The 22,739-nt window shown below is 58.1% G+C and overlaps 1 protein-coding gene across 1 annotated transcript; it reads left to right on the plus strand.

Moving 5' to 3' along the window:
* Positions 1-3,321: 3,321 nt before the first annotated feature.
* On the plus strand, positions 3,322-21,450 carry CASTOR2 (cytosolic arginine sensor for mTORC1 subunit 2). The gene is made up of 9 exons (XM_006088281.3): positions 3,322-3,413; positions 4,257-4,327; positions 10,056-10,249; positions 10,932-11,064; positions 11,812-11,935; positions 12,832-12,942; positions 13,322-13,404; positions 16,005-16,099; positions 16,177-21,450. Exons 1-9 carry the CDS (start codon positions 3,322-3,324, stop codon positions 16,240-16,242), a joined length of 969 nt encoding a protein of 322 aa, XP_006088343.3. The 3' UTR covers positions 16,243-21,450.
* Positions 21,451-22,739: the final 1,289 nt, after the last annotated feature.

A 22,739-nucleotide genomic window follows, 5' to 3' on the forward strand; every position in this document is an offset into this window, starting at 1 on the left:
GGGTCCGTCTCTTCCGTCATACATCATCATTCCTTCCCGGCCTACCTGGTGGGAATTGAGCTATTGGGGAGGTGAATGGAGACTTTTCAGCAAAGATTTTTACTTGGGCCCAGTGTGTGGGAACCAGGTGTTTCAAAGAATCAGAGACTCGGCTTAATCCATCCTCCCCCTCGAGGCAGCGGTACCCTTCAGAGAACTGGCAACGCACTGCCTCCCAAGCCAGCCCATTGGTCTCAGTAGAGCTTTTACTCGGAACACAGGCTGGCCTCCCTGCTGCCTCCCTTTAGCTCTGTCTGCCCACCAAGAAGAAATAGCCAACATATTGAGTGCTCACCATAGTCATATGGGGTTTTCGTCATTTATTCTTCAACAACAACCCTGTGACATAGGTAGATACTGTTATTATCCCCATTGTACACATGAGAAAACGAGGCACAGGGAGTAACTTGCCTAAGGTCACACAGCCATAAGCAGCCACGTGGCTTACAACCCATGGTCCACAATAACCACAGAGACTTAAAGGTGGTGGCTGGAATCTTTCCCAGGCCAAAGGGGCGCAGGCCAGGGTCCCCTCAGCTCCTGTGGGCAGGCTCCATGTTGGCCTTGACGCTCTGAACAGACATGGCTCCTGGTGTGGCCTGCCCTCATCCAGTCCCCATGCTCTGTTCACGGAGCCCAGGGATGCATTGCACCCCCTAAACAGGGGACTTGAGTGATTCTTAGGGTGTGTCCCGAGCCAGGGCTCACCCAGAGCTGCTGTTCCCCAGTCTCCCTCCTCCATTGGTGAGAGCTCTAGAGTTTTGCATCCCATCTACCTGAGTGCTCCTGCAGGACCTGCCCAGTCACCATGGCACACAGTTGCACAGGTTGTGTCCTCTCGATTCTACGGCACTCCTGACACAGATTGAGATGGATGAGCCCTCTCCTCCGAGCTGGGACACCACCTGCCCAGCTCCCTGGGCAGCAGATAGATCTGTGTTGGGTTCTGGTTGGGGCTTTTGCTTCACCTCGAAAGGTATTTTCCAGACACTCAACGGTTCTGGAATCGTGTCTACGTGCCTTGTTGGTCCACCCTGCTATGGAGCTGGCAGGGTTCCCGGTGGCCCAGGCACTGCCCAGGCTGGAACTGGATGGGAACTAGCCCACCCTGAAGCTGCCCTCATTGTACAGAGGAATGAAGCAGCCCAGGGCTCACCACCCGGGGCCAGGCTGGGACTGGAACCCAGGCCCCTGACTCCAGGCCTGCGGTCATCTTCTCGCTCTCCAGGCTGCTCTCTCCTGTCATTTCATCCTGTTCCTAAGTACCACGAGGGCATCTAGAGGGCAAGCAGATCTCCTCCTCCTCCTCAGGTTTCCTAGTAGGCTGGCTGATTGCTGGGCTTGGGTCCTCTTTCCCGCTCCTTGTAGACCAAGTGCAGAGAGGCCTCAAACAGCGGGGCCGGGCATCTGTGGTGTGGATTTAGCCACGACTCACTGGAGAGCACAGAGTTGGGACTAGAGACTTTAGTGTCTCTCAGCAGAGGGTACAGCAGGGCAGTGCCACGCCAGGGCACGTAGGGCTTGTTCCGATTGAGGCTTCTCTGGCCTTGGAGGTAGGTATGTGGCTGTAGTCCACTCTCTTGCTCATCAGACAGTGAGCTTTGGTCCTGTGCCCAGCCAGGTGTGTGTACAGAGAGCCTCCAGCCCTTGCCTGTGAGAGGGTATGGTCTGCTGGGGAAACAAGCATTCGTAACGGGTTGTGGCAAGTTCTCATCATGCACAGTTGCTCCCGTCGAGCACTGCCCAGGTCTGAGGGCAACTTCACATACACTGTGAGGCGAGCGAACTCTCCCCTGGAGTTGTGAGGCACCAGCAGCCCACAGTGGCCTTAACACCCTCTTGTGCACAACGTAAAGCTGTAGGCTATCAAGGAGGACCCGCCTGTTTGGTGGGAGGTGAGGGAGAGGAGGTGGCTGGTGCCAGTCCTTAAACTGGGTCTTAAAGGGTGAGACGGTCACATCGACATGTTCATACCCCATTTACACAGAGGCCGATGCTGCCTTCTGCTGGTGCCTGTGCCTCCAGGATGATTTATATGGTCTATTTCTGGAATGTCCCTCACAGCCGAGAGGGCATTGGGAGCAAATGCCACATCTGTTAGCCTTCACAGGGCTCTCTCCCCCACCCAGCAAGTACCTGCTTATGGCAGGCCAAGGACGGGGGTTGGGGGGGGGGTTCCAAGGCTCATTCTGGGTGCAGAGGAGTCCCCAGGAAGGAGCTGGGCCAGACCAGTGATTGCCACGCACTAAGGTGATAATTTGCCGTTGTCCCGAGCAATTACAGATTTCACTTGTCCAGGCAGTCGTTGCAAATTGGATGTGGACAGGCAGGGACAGAGATGGCATTTGCAAACCAAAGCGCTGGAGGGAAGTGGAAGAGAGTGTGCTGTCGGTTGGGCAGAATGTCAGAGGGAGGGGAATAAGTGCCACCCTGTTCACAATGCTGGCACAGGCATTTCCTTCAAAGTCAGGTTCACGGAGGTATAATTTACACCCAGTAAAATTCACCCTCGGGGTACAGTTCTTTGAGTTTCGACAAATGCGTATGATCCTGTAGCCACCACCACAATCAAGATGCCAAACACCCCACCACCCCAAGAGTTCCTGGGTTCCCCTCCAAAGTCAACCCCGGCCCAACCCCCGGCAGCCACGAATCTGCTCTCAGTCCTTACAGTTTTGCCCCTTCCAGATGCCACGTAAATGGAATCATATATATTGCACCCTTTTGAGTCCGGGTTGAACTTAGCAAAGTGCCTTTGAGATTCATCCACGTGACAGCAGGAATCAGTAATTCGTTCCTCTTCATTGCCGGCCAGGACCCCGTGGTGTGGCTGAGCCTCCGCCCGGCCAAGTCTCTAGCTGAAGGGAGGGCGTCGGGTTTCTCCCCTTTGGGGTGATCACACATAGAGGCTGCAGACCTTCATGCAGGTCTGTGTGTGCATAGGTTTTCTCTCTCTGGAGTCAGTACCCAGGAGTGGGATTGCTGGTTCGTGTGGTCGCTGTACGTTTAACTTTGTAGAAACTTCCGGACTGTTTTCCAAACGGCAGTATCATTCTGCATTCCTTCCAGTTCCAGTTGCTCTCGTTCCTTGTGAAAAATGTAAAGGCTAAAGTAAAAGGGAGCTGCCGAGTTCCGTGGTCGGGCTTCAGTGTCTCACGGGGCGGCTGGCAGGAGAGGACGGCCAGGAGGAGAGAGCTGTGGGCACTCCGGCCGCCCGGTCCCTGCCGCGCTGCATCCCCTAGAGATTCCTTTCCCATTTAATCTGTGGAGTGATATCCGGCCATGGCTGGGGCTACTCGTGGGGCCTCTTTCTGTCACGGCTCCCTGATGGATGGGTTTTACGCGGCGGGCATGGAGCCCGTGCTGGGCCTCACGCTCCAGAGCAGCGATGCCAGATAAGTGACCACGTTTCCTGTGCACACCGTCTCTCCCTGCAGCTGCCGTTCTGGGGGCCGTCCTGGCTGAGGGGGACAGAGACAGGCATTGAGGGGTGGGGACCCCGTTACCCCGTGACGGAAAGCCTGGACACGGAGCCCAGCTAGTCTGCCAGGCACCAAGAGCACGCTTAGGGCAAGACAGCAGGGATGAGATAAAAGGGGACAGAGTGATTACCAGTCCCTGCCTGGCCTTGGGAAATGAATGGGGGTTGGGGGGGGCGAACATCATACACCCCAGGCTAAGTAGTATTGCCAAAGGTCACATGTGGCCGTTCAGGGATCTGTGTCCCAAAACCGGCACAGACGTCCACCCCCTCCCATGCAGAGAAGAAGAGTAGCCTGAGGCTGGGCTGTCGTCTGGGTGATGTGAATTAGAACTTAAACGACAGTGGGAGCTCTTCAGTTGGTGAGGAGGGGGCCAGGACAGAGACCTAGAGGTTGGAATGTGGGGACCCATGGATAAGACAGTTCATTTGCATGGCCCCTGCCAGACCTACCCTTCAGCCACTTCCTTCCTGAAAAAGTGGGATCTGAGCCTATACAGGATCCCAGAGGCTTGCCGACTGGGGGTGCAGAGGGGACGATCACCATCTCTAGGCCCCTCTGAGACCTCCTGAGTCAGGAGGGAGGGGGGTAGGCACAGCTTACTGGAGGTCACCAGCAGCCTGCAGTCAGAGCTCTGGGTAAACTGATTCATCTGCTGGGTCACCACAGTGTCCGGCCAGGACTAATGCAGAACTAATGTGACATCCGTGTCTGTCTGTCTGTCCATCCACACAGGTGCAAGTTCTTCAGTCTGACTGAGACCCCGGAGGATTACACCATCATCGTCGATGAGGAGGGCTTCCTGGGTGAGTGCTGCTCCCGCCGGGGATGTGGCCGGACCGTGCCCTGCCATCGAGGCCGGCTGTCCGCCCCCTTATTTCTGCCCCCCACCCACACCCCGTGGAGAGTCTCCTCTCCCAGTCTCCTGGCTAGTGGCCCCTTCTCTGCCCGGGAGCCTGCCCAGGAAGGCCCCGAGCTAACAGGGTCCGAGACACCGTGCCTCCCCAGCCGAGAACTAAAGCAGCCACACATTTCATTGAGCATCTGCTGTGAGTGAGGCGCTTTAAATTGTCCTCAGTCCTTGTCCCCATTGGCGCGAGCCCCAGGTGCCATCCTTCCTGATGTTCCTTCGCCTTTTTTCCACGCGTTAATGAGATACCATGCACATGCCATAGAATTCACCACGGTAAAACTCGGCAGCTCACCAGGTGGTGCAGCCGTCACCACCCCGACTCCAGAACATTTTCATCACCCCCAAAAGAACCCCATTACCTGTCAGCAGTCATCCTCCCTTCCCCCCACATCCTTGCAGTTGTATTATTACAGTTTCTTATGTTTGTCCTCGTGCTACCCAATGCACGGTAGTTTCCGGGGAGGTGGTGTGTGATGAGGAGCTGGGAACAGGAAGGGGATGTCACTGCCCAGGCGTCCACGCAGCACGGAGCTGGGCTCCCCCAAAGCTGGTGTCTGAACCACATTCTTCAAAACGTGCAGAGGACACAACACGTCCGACATTTTTAAGAAACAGTCCCACCCCAAAGACAACTGGTAACTTTTTGGTACTTCCTATCTAGCTTTTTTCTGTGCACGTTGTTCCTTTTTTTTTTTTTTTAAATATATATATATATATATACACATATATTATTGATTTTTCAACAGAGAGGAAGGGAGGGGGATAGAGAGTTAGAAACATCAATGAGAGAGAATCATCGATCAGCTGCCTCCTGCACACCTCCTTACTGGGGATGTGCCCACAACAGAGGTACATGCCCTTGACCGGAATCGAACCTGGGACCCTTCAGTCCACAGGCCGACGCTCTATCCACTGAGCCAAACCGGTCAGGGCTCGTTGTCTCTTTTTACTTTCCTTATGACCATGCCATGTGGAGAAGTGCTTTCACTTAACATTGACGTCACATTACACCCTAAAGTTTCCTGTGCCGTCACAGCCGCTCACAGCTGCCGCGCGGCCTTCCCAGTCCCCTAAGGTTAGGTTTAAACTTACTTTAATTTTTCTCCAGTGATAACATTATAGACTCTTTAAACGTGAAACATTTGTCCTTATGCAGGTCGATTCCTAAATTGGGGTCTGAGATTGGCATATGGTCAGAAGTTGGCTGTTTTCCGGTTCTCCTGTTGACACCCCGGGGAAGCGACCTCCCAGCTAGACTCTGTCATCCTACCCGCAGGCGCTCCAGAGCACCTACCAGTGTGGGGATGGTCGCCCCCCCCCCCCCCCCCCACCACCACCACCCAAGGACATCATGTCTTTTCCTGACTCAGAGGGGCATCTCGGGGCCAGGGCAGGGAGAGGGCAGGCCCCACAGGAGGCCCTGCCTCGTCGTCGAAGGCACCCATGTAGTCACTCACTCATTTATTCAGCAGACGTCGTCTGAGTACAGGAGCCACGGATACGCGGACACTGTGCTTGGGCAACCCAAACACGTTTCCATTTTCTTACGGTCTCTCATCATGCCTTTCATGCAGAACTGCTGAGAAGGGTGGCATCTGAACGCTCCGGAATATCTGTTCTCTGGTAATAGATATTCTGTCTAATCCTCCTCCCCAGACGAGACTGAAGTCTCTACCTCTTGAGGCAGCTCATGAGCAGACACCATGAGCAAGGAGAGAGGGAGGCCGTGGACCTGGCAAGCCGGTTCTGCAGGCCCTGGAAGGCCATGTCTGCAGGATTTCTCACTAACCAGGGAGATGCCCTGCAGAGGAGTGGCTGGTTACCTGAGCAGCCTCCAGGGTTGCAGGAAGCTGTGTTTACTGAGCACCTGGGGTGTGCCAGCATCTTGTAGGCCCTGGAGATGTAGCTGGAATTGAGAGACACCATCTCTGACCCCAGGAGCCTCGGGGCTCTGTGGCTTCTGGGTAAGGGTCTCCCTTCCAGGCTAGCAAAGCAGGCTGCTTAGATAGCTGTTATTGCCCCAGAAAAAAATATGTACATTTAAAGAAGTGAAGTATCTCTCATGCTCCTGTTGCAGAGCTACAGGGGCAAGTATACACAATAAGGCTCCCCTGTACCCGCTGCAGAGATGCGTCACCACCTGGGATCATTCTGGTGGCCGGAGGGTAATCAGTAAAGACCCGTTTTATAAGAGGGAAAACTGACATTAAGGTGCCCACAGTCCCTGAGTGACGGAGGCCCATTTGAAACAGGAAATGCTGTGGTGAATCCCAACAGACCAAGGTCAGGGGCATGGGAGATGGGGGATGGGCCAGTGTGTGGCCAGGGCAGTGTGAGAAGGCCCCAGAGGGGAAGATTTGGGGTGGAGGCTGCCAAGTTCACCCTCTCGCCTCAGCTCTGGGCGTGGTTCTCTTAGGAGGCTCTTCTTCGGAAAGGGAATTTGGGCTGTGGCTACCCCCGTGGGACGGGGAGGGGTGACGGTTGTGCCATGCTGTGTGAAAGATGGGGCCCCGTCTCCCAGTTCTGCAAACAGTGCTTCTCACCCAAGGGCCTCCCTCGGCCAGGGTGCCTTGATTGTGGTTCGCTGGCAATATCGTCAGCGCGGAGCTTTCTCTGTTAGGAGCCAGCAGCTGTCTGCAGTTCACATGTGCATCAAATGTGGGGCCTGTCCTCGGAGGGTGGGACAGTTGTCAGTGACATTAACCAGACTGCTTCCTGTTTCGTGTAGAATTTCAGAGGCTCTTGGCTCAAATGGATGCTATGTGTCTGCATGGCAAACCGGAGGGGTCTGTGTGCATGTGTGTCGTTTGATCTTTTACATGTTTAATGAGCACCTACTATGTGCAATTGTTAGATGCTCGTGAGGACCCAAAACAATATGCACGGCAGCCCCTGCCCTGACCTCTGGGTCGTGGGCAGCATCTTAGGTTTGCAGTTAAGCGGGGCGCAGTGCTAATCAGGACCCCTTCACTGGCCCCCGCCCGTCACAGGCCCCTTACCTGCGTCAGTGGTGTCTGTAACATGCTCCTTGGACCGTGACTAGCCAAAAGGTAGGAGGAGGAAGATGTTGAGAGGTAACTGCTGGCTTCATCCTGGGCTAAGATGAGACGATCAGGTTCGGATCTAGCCCTGCTACTCGCTGCTGATCATTCTGGGCAAGTTGCTCAGGGCCCTGGGGCCTCCATGGCCTCATTCCAAACAGGATCGCCTCCCTCCCGCCCAGTGCTGTAAGGCATGCTCGTGGCGTACAAGGCACATGAGTGGACCCACGCAGTTCAGACCCGTACTGTTCCAGGGTCAGCTGTGCTCCTTTACAGTGAAAGTGAACGTTTTTTAAACTCTTGATACCCTTGACCCAACTGCCATCCAGAACCAGCAAAACGCCAGCAGTGTGACCAGAAAGGCTCTGGCCTCTGATGAGCACTCAGATGGGTGCCAGGCACTCAGCTGAGCGCTCCAGGCGGATTATCTCATTTAATCCTCCCAGCGCCTTCTCCAGTCGCTCCTGATTTCATCATCCCACATTTGAAAACAAAAGCCCAGGGCCCAAGGTCACACAGCCAGGACTAAACCGCCTGCCCTGCGCCAGCACTCGACCCTGCTGCAGGCGGGGCAGGCGGAGCCTGAGAAACAGGCTCTGTGTGGAGGACACGGCCACATAGTGCAGGACCTGCAGGTCCTTCGGCCAAAACGGGGGACTCCTGGGGAGGAGGGAGCCCCACCCAGCAACGGAGTCGCCCAACTTTGTGACCGGGAGGGTGGCGAGACACTGTTACCTCCTCTACCAGGGAGCGTCCTCAGCTCCGAGAAGCTATATTTAGGGTCTGGGACGATGGGCAGTGACAGATAATCCATTTCAGTCTTAGAATGGGTCCACTTTTCCTCTAGGGAAGAGGCAGTGTGCTGCCTCCTGGCAGCTCGTCCCCACAGCCCCAAAGCAGCACCTCGGGCGCCCCGAGGCTTGGCCGGGGTGGGGAGGGGCCCGCTCAGCCTTCCCTCTCCCCCAGAATGCCAGGGCAGCGTTGGGTGTCCACGGGCCGGAAGCAGTAAATGCTGTGGTTTCCAGCCACTCTGACAAACCCCCCTTCGGGAAGCCTCCGCGGTGACCACGGGCCTGCCATTGAGGAACCTCGGGGCTTCTGTCCAGGGCTGAGAGCCAGAGCGAGATTATTCGCATTTCAGATCCGAGCTGGGCCTCCGGTTCTGGGAGCATGTTTGCTCTCGGTCCTGGGGCCGAGAAGTCTCTCTTCTGACCCCTTGGGTAACGGGTAGAGAGACCAGACATGGCTACCTGAGACCTAGCGCCTTTTAAAACATTTTCTCCTGCTCTTCCTCCCAAACCTTTTCCCTTTTCTGGGAAGCTGCCTGCCTCTCCAGCCAGCCTGGCCAAAGACTGGCCCTTCTCAGCTGATATGACCAATGGGCTCGCTGGGCTGTGGTCGCCATGACGACCAGAGCTGGGCAGGTAGGAGCCTGGTGGGGCCTCACGCAATTTCCCCTCCTTGGAAACCATCCTGCCTGAGGCCCATGCGGCCTTCCCTGGTTATCGCCATCCTCCTCACCAGTCTGGGCCCCTCTGCTTCCTGGGGACCTGACCCTTCCTCCCGGTCGGCGCCCAGGACAGGGCATGAGGCTGTCAGAGCTGGGCTGGGTCCTGGCACTGTCCTTCCCTAAGTGACCATGAAATCACCGCCCTCACGGAGCTCTGGTTGTGGTGTTCTCAGGGGGAGTAACAGTCCCTCTGGGAGGTGGGTTTGAGCAGATGCCTGTGATACGTGGAGAGTCCTGTGCCAGCCTGTAGGGTCAGCTCCGTGGCTGTGTGTTCCTGGAGACAAGTGTGCCCACATCCCGGGCGCAGGCTCCTCCGGGGGCTCTCGGGATGGGGGAAAGGGACGGTCCGAACGTATGGAGCCCAGGTTTTACGAGCTGGTCAGGGAGACTTGCTCTTTGCTGTCGCTCTGAGCCTCCCCCACGCTGCCCCTGCCAGTGCCAACCCCCAGGGCTCGCTGGCTCTCAGGAGGGACTGGATGACCATCACTGCCCACCTGGCAGTGGCACCCTCAGGAGCCCTCCTGGAGCTGGGCGTTCTTCCAGAGAAGCCCAGCAGGCAGGTCTGATTGAAGCAAAGAGGAAACCCAGGCCCCCATCCTGTCTTCTCCTGGCTCCCCTCCAACCCCAGCCTCCTGGGAGGTTCCTGGGAACCCAGTTTGAAAACCATGGGACTCATTGCACTGGTGTAGGTGGTGATGGCAGCACCTGCCACCCAGAGGGTAGTGAGGACTGAAAATAACAAAATCATTGATGACTGCTAATACTCATCCTTTGACGGTTGAGGAAACTGAGGCCCAACACAGATAAACCACATGTCCCCGTAGTTCCCACCCTCCTGAGCCGTCTGACACATCCAGAGTCCTCTGAGGGCTTCCCGGCTCGGTCCTCCCACAGCAGAGCCTTTGAGGCCGGTCCCATCCATCTCTGACAGATGAGGGCACTCAGGCACAGAGGGTGGGCTGGCCAAGGTCACACAGCTGGTCCCACGTGTCAGTCCCTACTTCTGGCCTGCTCTGCTCTGGGGACCTGAGGCCCATCAGTCACAGGCCTGCCTTCTGTGTCCCCTCCAGAGCTGCCTTCCTCGGAGCACCTGAGCGTGGCAGATGCCACCTGGCTGGCCCTCAATGTCGTGTCCGGTGGTGGCAGCTTTTCCAGCTCCCAGCCCATCGGGGTGACCAAGATCGCCAAGTCGGTCATCGCCCCGCTGGCCGACCAGAACATCTCCGTGTTCATGCTCTCCACCTACCAGACGGACTTCATCCTGGTAACCGCAGCTCTCGGGCGACAGGGACATCCCCCACAGGCATTGTCTGCAGAGTTCTGTGGTCCCCATTCTCTGATCAGCTCAGAGAGAGGCCAGGGGGACCTTAGGGTCGTCAGCCAAATGTTAGCATGACCCAGGCTGGTCTCTGCCCCCCTGCGCCCTCCACCTGCCTTTTATGGGGGGTCATGCTTGGTTTGACCTGGAAGCCAGGAAGTGAGGTCTGGGGAGCTCGTGTGGGTGGGGTATCGTCCCAGCGGGACATCTGTCTCCCCTCTTCCCCACCCCCACCCCCTGGGATGGCAAGTCTGTCTGGTCCTGGGGCCAGCAGCAGCTCCTGGCCACCAAGTCATTCTTTCTCCTCCCATGGGCCATGGCCACCCTCAAGAGCATGGGCCTGGGGAGGAGCAGGGACAGGTCTGGGCACAGCATTCAAGAGGGTGGGGTGGGGGGACCGGCTTGCACCTCCCGGCCCTTGGTGTCGTGTCTTCTCCCCTCTGCATCCTTCCTGCTGCCCTGGAGAGGTGTGCCCTGGTCCCAGGCTCCTATCCCCCACCAGGGCGGCAGGAGGCAAGGACCGGGGAAGCTGGTTCTGGGGCAGCATCTCAGAGGGGCGGGTCGCTGCCTCCAGGCCCACTCGATCCAGGAACTACCGGACACTCATGTCCTCAACTCCCTGTCCCAGGTACGTGAGCGGGACCTGCCCTTTGTCACCCACACCTTGTCATCAGAGTTCACTATTCTGCGGGTCGTCAATGGTGAGACGGTGGCCGCAGAGAACCTTGGCATCACCAATGGCTTCGTGAAGCCCAAGATGGGTGAGTCAGAGGGGAGGAGGGTTGGGGTGGAAAAGGTGAAGGGATTAAGAAAAAAACAGACATAGACAACAGGACAGTGATTGCCAGGGGGCCAGGGGTGGAGGGAGGTAGAAGAAGGTCAAAGGGCTAAGTGGTGACAGAAGGAGACTTGGCTTTGGGTGGTGAATGCGTGATGGGCTATACAGATGATGTATGACAGAGTTGTATTCCTAAAACCTATATAATTTTGTTAATCAATGTCACTCTAATAAATTCAATTTTAAAAAAAAGTTACCAGGTGCTGCCCCAGAACAGCCCATTCTCAGAGCATCAGTTGAGCTCCAGGCAGAACACGGTTCAGCCATCCTGGTCAGACCCTGTGCCCAAGGTCTAGTAAGGGTGGTGGGTGCGGGCACAGCCGGCGATGACCAGAGGCCACTCCCAACCTGGCCCGCAGTGTCAGGGCGGACCTTCCGGGGCAGCCACTGTTGAGCTGAAGCTCAAGCACAAGTAGGAGCTCAGCCAGGTGGTGAAGGTTGGGGAGGGCATTCCAGGCAGGAGATTCGCCATGTGCAAGGGCCCCGGGCCTGGGTGAGCCTGGACTAGCAGAAGAGCTGTAGGTGGTGGTGGAGGCTGAAGAAATGACAGGTCAGGGCTCACAGGGCCTGGAGCCAGGCCTCCCCGAGCGTCTGCAGCAAACCCCACCTGCCCCCACCTGCCCCCGCTGCTCCTCTAACTGCCTTGGCACCTTTGTCTTTGCACTCACAGTCCAGAGGCCCGTCATCCACCCACTGTCCAGCCCCAGCAACAGCTTCTGTGTCACCAGCCTGGACCCCGACACGCTGCCTACTGTTGCCACACTCCTCATGGACGTCATGTTCTACTCCAACGGGTAGGGTCTCCTTGGGTGTGAGGGGCTGCCGGAGGGGGGGGGGGCCAAGAGGGACATGGCTGTGCCACGGAGCCCCCGTCTCAGAGGAGACAGACCTGCCCTGGGAGCTAGTCTGAGGGAGGAGACACAGACCTGCCCTGGACACTTGTCTGGGGTCGGTGGTGGGAGACATGGCCCCGTCTAAGAAGGGAGACTTTCTTCCTTGGGAATCTTTATTTTTTATTTTTTTTATTTCAGAGAAGATGGGAGAGAGAGAGGGAGATTAGAGAGAATCCTTGATCGGCTGCCTCCTGCACACTCCTGGCCAGGGATTACACTCACAACAGGAGCATGTGCCCTGACCGGGAATCGAACCATGACCTCCTGGTTCGTAGGTCAGTGCTGAACCACTGAGCAGCACCGGCCGGGCCTCCTTTGGGAACCTTGAACCTTGGTGAAGCCCAGTGCACAGGGAGATGCTAACAAACCCCACTGCCCCTGAGCTCCAAACTCGGGGTTTTCATTCGAGGACGACAGGCTTTGTGTTTCCCTCAGAGTCGGCTTTACCTGTAGGCCAACACCAGGTTGGGGGGTGCAGGTTCCAGTGAGCTGGCAGTGGCCACAGACCGTGCCCTGAGGTGTGGGCCAGCACAAGGACAGAGAACCTGCCGGGAAGGGGCCGTGCAGCCTGCCCTGGGGGCCGGTGGGGGCTCACCTCCACGAATGCGTGGAATTGTGTGCATTGCACAGAGACCTGCGGGGACACTGGCTCGGGGTTACTCAGCAAGGCAGGGTAGGGGCTCTCCCAGGCCAGTGCTCTTCCCAACACCCCGTGCTGAGGCTACTGCGCAGGACAGGCAGGGGTCGGGGTGCATTGGGGCCCCCACTCCATCCTCACCAGCACCCCCCGCCCCCAGCGTGAAGGACCCCATGGCTGCCAGTGACGACTGTGGCCACATCCGCTTCTTCTCCTTCTCCCTCATCGAGGGTTACATCTCCCTGGTGATGGACGTGCAGACCCAGCAGAGGTGAGCCGGGCCACCCAGGGTGGGCTGGGCTCCGTGGTGGGCACATCTCCCACTCTGTCCCTAATAGTTCCTCACCACAACCCTTCATTGCAGGTGGGCGGGCCCTGTCTCCAAGATGACAGGCAACTCACAGAGACGAGGGCCCTGGGTCATTCGAGTACCATTTGCCCCTCAGTCCCCTCTGTGGAGCTGGGGAGGGGCAGTTGCTGCACAGCCAGTCCCAACCTTGTCTTCCTGTCCCCCCACCCCCAGGCGAGGGGGGTGCAGAGAGAGTGGGTGGAGGGCTCGGCAGGGTCCTGGGGCCCATCCTGTGGCGGGTGGAGCCCTGGCCAGGGAGCAGCTGAACATCAGCCTCTGGGGCTTTCCTTGCTCCTTGAAGGTTTCCTAGTAACTTGCTGTTCACGAGCGCATCCGGAGAGCTCTGGAAGATGGTGCGGATCGGAGGCCAGCCCCTGGGATTCGGTGAGCCCTGTGGGGTTCGGGGGGTGGGGGGCGCCTTGCCGAGTGCCTCCAAGTGCTGGGGCACTCAGGTCACCCGGAGTCACAGCCTGTCTGTGCCCTGGGGTACAGATGGGGAGACGGAAGCTTGGGGAGCCTGAGGTCCCTCTGACCAGTGTGGGAGGGAGGGACAGGCCTCTGGAGGAAAGTATTCGCGGATCATCTCACGTCCCAGCACTTACCCTTTTCTGTCCTGGGAAGGAGACTTCCTCCTGCAGAACCCAGCGACCTGCTCCCGGGAGAAATCGCCGTGATTCCCCACACTCAGCCTAGCAGCGCTTCCACGGTCCCCCACGCAGTGTCTGTGGTGTTTTTCCCAGAAGCGTTTTCCGCGGGGCCCCAGGCCTCAGACCCCTGGCGGCCCGCACCCTTTCAGCACTGGGTGCAGGCTGCGCCCCGCTGGGAGTGACTGCAGTGTGCCTGGGACTAGAGCTCGGTCGTGATTAGAAATGATTTCCTTGGGCTAGACCCGTGGTCAGTAAACCGCGGCTCGCAAGCCACATGCGGCTCGTTGGCCCCTTGAGTGTGGCTCTTCCACAAAATACCATGTGCGGGCGCGCACATACAGTGCAATTGAAACTTCGTGGCCCATGCGCAGAAGTTGGTATTTTGTGGAAGAGCCACACTCAAGGGGCCGAAGAGCCGCATGTGGCTTGCGAGCCGCGGTTTGCCGACCACTGGGCTAGACTGTGAGACCCAGAGCTGGCACCCAGAAGCGGCTTGGTAACTCAGAGCAGCTGTTTGCAGGGAGGCCCTCGGCAAGCCCAGTGGTGTGGTGACCCTGATCTCATAGACGGGGTGCAGAGTGCTCCCGATAACACTCACACTGCTCCAGGGGCAGCGGGGCAGCCTGAGGGCTCTCCCCTGGGACAGGACATGGAGCTGGCAGGGCATTTGGACCTGGTGAGGGGGTCCCTGAAGAAGCCAGGTTCTGCCACCTGCCTCCCCTTTCTCATGAGCTCGCAGATGGACGGACAGTGCCCCTAACTCTGCTCACATCAAGAGGCCAACGAAGGAGCAATAAGGGTGGGGTAGTAGATGAAACAACCGTCTCTCTGTTGGCAGACCTCTGCCCATTGCTGTAGGGGAGTTGTTTGCTCGGCCTCGTGGATAGCGACGGGGAAGGGAGGTTGTAGGACTCCAGCGTTAACCGAGCAGGCAGCAGCTGCCTTCCCAGGACGTAGCGGGTTGAGAGCCATGCTTAGAGCTACAGAGAGTCCTGCAGGAAGAATAACTTAGACTGTGACAGGGGCTAGACCGGCGGGTTCTGCATGTGTTTGGCCGTGGTTAGAATAAATATATTTTACATCATAGCCCAGCACGCACACATACCCAAACAACTCAAACTGCAGTCTCACAACACCACACTCACCTAGCCAGGTGCTGTGCCGTTTGGCCTGTCCTGGTCACCAGCCTTCTAAACTAATGTCACAGGTGGGCCACAGCCTGCAATTTAAAGTGCACCATTCTAGAGCCTGGTCTCCTCCCCTCCTCCTTTTATAGGAAGAGCAGGTGTCCAGGACACAGCCAGTCTCCACCATGTAGCACACAGACAGTCCCCAGGAGTGTAGGTTCGAGGCCTGCACAGCCACCAAAGGGGCTTGGGGGCCAGGCAGGAGCCCGGCAGACCAAGGAGAAGCAGGAACTTGAGAGACCTACAGGGTCGCTGCACGGGTGGGCTAACGAGCAGTACCAGGGCCAGGGAGGGGAGCGTCAGATCAGACGCTGGGTTTAGTGACAATGGAGGTGGAACCCGGGGTAATTCCTAGGCTTTGGCCTCAGAATCCCATGGGAGCTGGCGACCAGACCTGGGCTCCACCCAGCACCTCGCCCACATTTGTGGGGACAGTGTTGGGGAAAGGCATCATCACCAAAATCATAACAGTAGCTTTTAGGAAACACACAGGATTGTGTCGGAGTGGGATAGTCCTCAGATCCTGGAGGTCTTCCTGTAGGAGGAAGCCTTGAGTGGTGCCTTTAAATCAGGGAGGAAGCTGCCAATGAGGATAAGACCAGCCCCAGGCAACCCCAAGGTTGCTTTATCAGATAAGGTTTGGGGTAGACAGAAAAGCAGCACAGACTCCCACTTCAGATGCTAGAGGGAGTAGGAAGTCACGTCCCAGCCCCACCAAATGCCTGACACTGCCAGTGGGGCTCCGCTGCGGACACGGGCTCAGAGAGGAAGTGACTTGGCCACAGTCATCTGACTAGAAAGGGGGCCTGGCCCATGTGTTGGAGCCCACGCTGCCTCCAGGCCCGCCTTACAGACCTCGAAGGCTGCCAGGGAAGATGCGTTGTGGCTACAGAGCATGGAACAGGCAGAGGGTGGCCAGTCAGACAGAACTGAGTGGAGAGCTCATTGCTGGCGGGGCCATCGAGAAGGCTGCTGGTAGAGGGGCCTTTGCACTAAGCCTTCGGGTGTGAGGGGAATTCCCCGGGAAGATGGTGGGTGTGGGACAGGCACTGCTGGCAGAGGGAGGGAGAGGGCAGAGGGAGCACTGGCTGGCACCCCGGGTGATGATGCCACCACGTGGAGGCTGAGCCAGTCCCCCCTCTGTCCCCAGATGAGTGTGGCATCGTGGCCCAGATCTCCGAGCCCTTGGCCGCTGCGGACATCCCCGCCTACTACATCAGTACTTTCAAGTTCGACCACGCACTGGTGAGTGTCCTGCACTGGCCCGGGGCGGGGGAGCTGGCTCCAGGGGCTCACGTGTTGGCTGCCTCCTGCCCTTTCAGGTACCAGAAGAAAACATTAACGGCGTCATCAGCGCCCTGAAGGTCAGCCAAGCAGAGAAGCATTAGAAGTGTCTCACTCCTCCGTCCGCCCTGCCCGAAGATTCTTCTTGCAGTATTTCTCAACAGACTGGAAAATCGGCCCCAGGTCCCCCAAAGAAGGGGCCTCAGAGGCACCCCCAATTGCTGACTTTGCCAGGCCTGGGGCCCAGGCCAGGGCCTCCCCATGTCCTCCCTTCCCAGAGCCTCCAGAGAACCCCCCCGTGCTCCCCCACCCCCACTCCAGAAAATGATGTCTGAGGCCCGGGGAGCTGATGAGCTGACCCGCCTCCTCACCTGGCCTCGCCCACAGCCAGGGGCAGACACTGACGTAAGCTGGCACCTCCTACAAGACACTGGGGTACCAATTCGCATGTTACCTTGGGGAGCAGGCTGAGCAGGACTGAGTTCATGGAGCCTGGGGAGGCCCCGGTGAGGGGGCAAGCTGGATACTGTGGTTGCTGGTCTCTGGTTCCATCAGCTCAGGGCTGGTTCCCGGAGTGGAGGCCAGTGGGCGGCCCTCGCGACACATGCTGGTGAGGCTCCGGCAGAGCTGGGGCGGGGGGGCAGGCGAGCTGGGGAAGACCCGTGCCACCCAGAACCTCACCTGCCAATCACAGGGCTTGTGCCCCGACTCCCAGCAAGACTGCCAAGGGGACCCTGTCCAGACCCTCCCCACCACAAGCACTCACTCCTGGGAGGTGGTGCCTGGCAGACCCACCAGCCTAGGGCGTGAGCTCCTGGACCCTCCGCTTTCCCTGGACCCTACTCAGGAGGCGGAGCCTCGGCTTCCCAGCATTCTGGGCCTGGGGTTTCTTAGGTCAGCCCCTCCTCCCAACAGTTGACTAGACCAGCACAGGCTCCCTTGTCGTCCTGTCTCCTTGCCTCGCTTTGGGGGTAGAAGGCCTCTGCCTAACTCACCTGCCCGCCCGCCCCTCGGTCCTGGGACTGGCACTCATAAGTACTTGATCTGGGAGGCAGCTTAACTGAGCCTTAATAGAGAAAACCGTACTTTGTTTTAGTTTCGTATTTAATGTATTTGTGCCCAGGCTGAGGTTGGCAGCCTTTTCTAGAGACAGGGCCTGCTGAGTTGCCTGGGGACCAGAGGCTCAGCGTCACTTAGCTGGTGCCCCGTGGCTCCAGGGACAGGCGTGAGCACTGGGCCCTGGCCCTCCCTGGAGCAGGACCCTGGGAGCAGAGGTCTGTTACCAGACGGGCCCCCGGGCGCCCCGCTGGGCCCAGTGACAGGTACCCAGGCAGCTGTGGTCGTGAGTGTCGGGACCCGAGGGCCACAGGGAGGTGACAGCCAGGCGGCAGGCAGCTGAGGCAGGTGTGTCCCCTGGAGGCTTCCCAGGCAGAACGGGGTGAGCCCCGGCCTCCTCTCTCCTGGGGGTGCTTTCTGCGTGCGAAGGGCCCGCCGTGGCCCCTGCCCTGCTGGTGCTCCTCCTCGGGCATCAGCTGACTCGCGCTGTCCCTGAGGAGCTCGGAGTGGGGGGGGCGGTCTCTTGGTCTGGTGGGGGGCTGCGTGAGCCCCACCCCTTTCTCTGAGCTCTGTGGGACCCTTCGTGCCCTGGAGGCCCCAGTGCAGTAGCTGTGCAGCTGGATCCTGGCAGATCTCGGGGGCTCATGCACTGAGTAGGAACCCACCTTTTTTTTCTTAAGTTAATTCATTTTGCACAAAACTCCATAACAACCAAAACGTGTAAATTGCTTGCTGGTTCCAAAATGGGGTGGCCAAGTGGCTAGGGCGGCACTTGAAGCCCCGAGTCCCCTCTCTGTCGTTGGAAGGCCTTGGTTTTCTGAGGCGCACCTCTCCCGGCCCCTTCCTGTCTGTCCCCCTAATCACGTCACTTGACCTTTCCTCCTTCCTGAGCAAGTGTGTAGGCCCTGTGACCCCAGAAATGCGTGCTCCCCAGGCCCCTAGGGCGTATCTATTGTACACACGTATAAATACCTGTGTTTTATGTTGATATAGATATATACTGTAAATAGCATATATACTTGAGCAATATATATGTTAATATATACTGTGGGCACGCACATGTGTGTGTGTGCGGTACGTGGACGCAGACCCCACTGTGTATGTGCGTGTGTGTATGTGTGTGTGCGTGAGGGCCTCCGTCTGCCGTGTCTGCCGTGCACACAGGCACGTTTGAGCCACCGTGTATTTTTAATTCAAGTATATAGGCAATACGACTTTGCAAGAAGCCGGCTGCTGCCTCAGCCCTGACTTGACAGAAAAACAAAACCAGCAGCCCAGGGGCTGAGCCCCAGAGGGGGCATCGAGGGTTTCTCCCCCTTCTTTCTTGAAAGCTGGGTTCAACCCCTTCCTGAACTCCCATCTCCATGGCCAAGACCCTTGACATCCTTGTATTTCAAGATGGTAGAGCCCAGAGAGGAGGCGTGGAACAGAACAGCCCCCTTCTCAGCTCTCCCACCTGCTGGTGGTCACCCCGAGTCTCCGCCCAGGGCCTGACCCCCCCGCATGGCTCCGTTCATGCTGACGGCTCACCTGGTTGATCTCACCTGCAGCTTAGAAGCCTCGGGTTCTTTCCCGGGTCTCCTCCGGGGCTGGCCCTCTGTGTGCCCTGGATGTGTGTCCGGGAGGAGATGGGGCGCCTTCCACCCGGAAACTCGCCCTTTATTTCCCAGTCCCGGTCCTGCTGTGTGAAGAGGCCACGGAGGCCAGGCAGGCGAGTCCTCGGGTCTGTGCGTGCCTGTGATGAGCAGGGTCTGTGGTCTGGTGTCCACAGCATTGGGATGTGGGAGTGAGCATTTTTTCCCCAGTGGCCAGCTGCTCACCCCCTCCCAGGCTCTCCTGTGAGGAAGCATGTGCCCAGACCTGCCATAGAGGTGGCCCCAAGGGTTTCTTGGCTCTGGCTGGTGGGCATGCAGCAGGGGAGGGAAGCTGGGCTCGGGGGGAGCAGGCAGGCCCTGTGTCTTTGCTGCGGTGCCACTCGCTGGAAAGAAAAGCTCAAACTGTCTAAATGCCACCCTCGCCCCTTGCCCACCCCACCCCCACCATACACTACAGTGAGGAGAGGGAGGGAGGGGCACATGACCACCCCTTCTCCCTCGTCCACAGTTGTGAAAGCCTGCCTCCGCTCCATCCTCAGCCCGGCTCCCCTGGTTCCTGGGAAACTCCTGCCCCCCATCCCCCAGTCCTGACCCAGCAAAGTCGGGCAGTGCCAGCTCTGCACCTCCTTCCTCCCCGGGCATCTCCAGAGCCCTGCAAGAGGTGCCACCCAGGCCACTGCCCTCAGCTCAGGGTACACACCCAAGCTGGAGAGGCATGCAGACCCCCCTCCCCAAGATTCAAGGGGTCGAGAGCCCCCCAGCACCAGCATTCTCCCCCTCCCACCCCCTCCAGGCCCCAGGTTCCCCCAGCAGGCAGCACGGCCTCGGGGACCAGTGTAGTCTGATGGGGCTTCACCCTCTGAGATGACAGAATGCCATGGAAGTCAGAGCTGGGAGGGGCCAGGCCGGTGTCAAGCCAAGGGTACCATTTGCCTGATAATCGATAATAAGCCTGCCCACCCACTACCGGTTCCTCCTGGTCACATTTCCCCATGGCCACCTGGGCCACCTTTCTGAGCCTCTGGGTCCGGATGTGGGACAACGAGGGCCCTTCACAGCCCCCGCTAAGAGAGGGGACGTTGGGGCTCTATCTCCCTGTTGACAGCAGAGCACGCCAGCCCTGAGAAGTTGTTGAGGCCACTTCCTGAGTGAACACTGGGTGGGGGGGTAGGAAGAAAACACCCCCAGTGTATCTGTGCCGCTGTAAGTCAGGGCTGGGGAGCGATGGAGTTGGTGGTCAGGTTGAGGAGGATGGGAAGACTGGCTGTTCAGGCATCCCAGCTGCCGTGCTAAGGAGGGGCTAGGCCTACAGCAAGCTCAGGCAGGAGCCCTCTGTTCAGAGGCCGCCCGGGAGGGGAGCCAACCCAGACGCCAGCGGAAGGCCGGCTTGGGAGGAGTGGCCCAGGGTTGTCGCCAGGAGAGTTGAGCCCTGGTATAGCTGGATCTCGGAGCTTATCCCAGGTTTGGTTAGTTTTGTTTTTTATTTTCAACTTAGAGGCAGCCAAAGGACACCCTTACTTGTCTGTCAGACCGTTTGCATAGATTGTGGAGGGAAGAAGGGTGGGCTGTGGCCTTCAGCCTTCACATTCGCACACTCCTGTGAAGCCTGCTGAATTGGGAAGGTGAAGACGGGGGCTGTTGGCTAAGGTAGCTGCTTGTCCTTGGGGCTCATGGCACCAGGGCTGGCCTGGCGGTGAGGGAGTGTGTGGCTCTCGGTTCGAGGGGATGGGAGGCTGTGAGAGTCAGGACACTGGTCTGTGCACGGCCACACATGTTTGCACTTACACATGATGTGTGTGTGTGCTGTGTCAGACACATTAGTGTGTGTAAGAGCACATGTGTGCAGAGTCCGAATCTGAGCTAAGGGACTGCCTCACTCCGTGTTTTGCGGCCTTGGTAGCATTCTCACCTGTGGCCACGTGTGGAGGGGGTGGAGGCAGACCTGGAAGGGCTGCTCAGGCCTCTTGGTTTTGTTAGCACTGCCCTGTGGTCGGAGCAGAGGTGTCCCCTGCAGGGACTCTGTCCGCACAGCCGGCCTGAAAGCCTGGGCCTGCCAAGCCGCCGCCTCAGAAGCATCGAGTCCTGAGGTCTCCCAGGGAGAGCGGTGGGTGCCAGGCCCTCACCTGCTGGGCTCCTCCGGGAAGGGCATCCAGCAACGCTGGAGACCAGGGCTCAGGGGAGCAGAAAGATGAAAAACAGGCCAAATTCAGAGACCAAGCTCATTGCGTTTTCTGTCCATTGCCTCGGTTTACCTATTTATATTCAGAAAATGGTCCAGGAAGAACTGAGCAGGGTTGGCTCCAAAACTGGGGTGGGGGCAGTGGACAAGCCCTCTTCTTACTCTATGCCAAAACCATTTCCGTTATCCTGAGATGGGGGTGAGTGGATGCTGGGTGCACGGCCTCTGAGGGGCCTCTGCCTGCCCAGGCCTCATCTTGGGGAACCGAGCCCTCACTGGCATCTGGACCTGGGCCCGGCCCTGGGTGAGGGGAGAAGTGGGCAGCCCTACACCAAGGCCCCTCACGCTTACTTTGTTGAAGAAAAAAGAACCCTCGAGATTCATGTACTGTATGACGGAGAGAAAAACATACCTATGTTCCCCAAAAAAGACAGTATATTTTGTACTTTGTAAAGTGTTAATTAAAATGGAGAAAACAGTGATCTCGGCTGACAGCTGTCTGACTTTATTCGGACCCAGAGCCACCACTTATCTCCCCGTTCTCCATACTGCGGTCTGGGGAGCACAGGCCAGGGGCTGGGGGGAAGCAGGAAAGCCTTCCAGCCCAACACCAGAATCGGAGAGGAACCAGCCCCAGAGCGTTACCGGGTGCTGCAGAGTAAGTTGCCCCAAACTTAATGGCTGGAATGGTTTATATGCCACGGCTTCTGTGGGTGGGGAGTTCGGGAACGTTTGGGCCGTTCTGGCTCAGCCCCTCGCGAGGCTGCAGTCTGAAGGTTTGGCTGGGATGGAGGATCCCTTCCACGGCGGTTCATTCTCACGGCTGGGTTGGCAGGAGGCCTCCGATCCTCTCCACGCGTCTCCCCACAGGACTGCCCCAGTGTCCTCCCAGTATGGTGCCTGGCTTCCCTCGGAGCACAGGATTCAAGGGCCAAGGCCAATTTTTCTCCCCTCGGCTCAGAATCCACGCACCATCACCACCCTCCTCACCCCGCTGATTTGACACAGGAGGAAACCTCACAAAGATGTGAAAACCAAGAGGCCTAGATCATGGGCCATCTTGGAGACTGGCTGCAACACCCACATTCGTCCCCAAGCCTCTGCCAGAGGTGGGCCTGGGGGTCAGGCAGGAAGGGCCCTGCTGGGGATGGGGGGATCAGCACCCCACACACACACAGGGGCACTGACGTTTGGCTCTTGCCCTGTTGGCAGGAGGCCTGAGACCAGCAGGTCCTGGGACTTGGACACCCTTTACCCTGACCTCTCTGATGTTTTCCATGGAGGGCAGGACTCTGCCTGCCCTCGGCCCACCGACCCCAGTCCCCACCCACCTCCCCCACAGGAGCAGCAGCACTGGAAATGGGAGTGGAGATGGGGCTGGAGCACCCGTGCACCCCCCTGAAGCTCTGGCTACTGTGGAGCTCAGGCCCTGACATCACAGATTCATCTGGGTCCCCAGCTCCGGGCCCGGGTCTGGCACTGCCTGGGTGACCGTGAATGTGAGTAAGGGGTGGGAAGGGAGGCCTTTGCAGCTGGTTGGAGAGTATGGGGGCAATGAAGAGTCCCCGTGGATGTCATGGCTCCAGAGGGGTATCTGCAGACCAGAAACATAAAATGGTTTATGTTCTGCTACTTACATCGCAGTTTTTTGAAAAAGGGAATGTGGTAGAAAATACAACAGGTGTGGATGCACAGCATGAAGGACGGCCAAGAAAGAACTGTGTGCTGCTTGACCACTCTCTGCAGTTAAAGGAAGTTCCTGTAAACACCG

This window comes from Myotis lucifugus, unplaced genomic scaffold (genome assembly GCF_000147115.1).
Source record: "Myotis lucifugus unplaced genomic scaffold, Myoluc2.0 scaffold_45, whole genome shotgun sequence".
NCBI classification, from domain to species: Eukaryota; Metazoa; Chordata; class Mammalia; order Chiroptera; family Vespertilionidae; genus Myotis; species Myotis lucifugus.

Bases quoted from the DNA above. Each gene is read 5' to 3' on its own strand.
- CASTOR2 (XM_006088281.3), top strand. From the start codon at position 3,322: ATGGCTGGGGCTACTCGTGGGGCCTCTTTCTGTCACGGCTCCCTGATG. The intron at 12,943-13,321 runs GTGAGCCGGGCC...TGCTCCTTGAAG, and splicing joins GACGTGCAGACCCAGCAGAG to GTTTCCTAGTAACTTGCTGT. The intron at 13,405-16,004 runs GTGAGCCCTGTG...CTCTGTCCCCAG, and splicing joins AGGCCAGCCCCTGGGATTCG to ATGAGTGTGGCATCGTGGCC.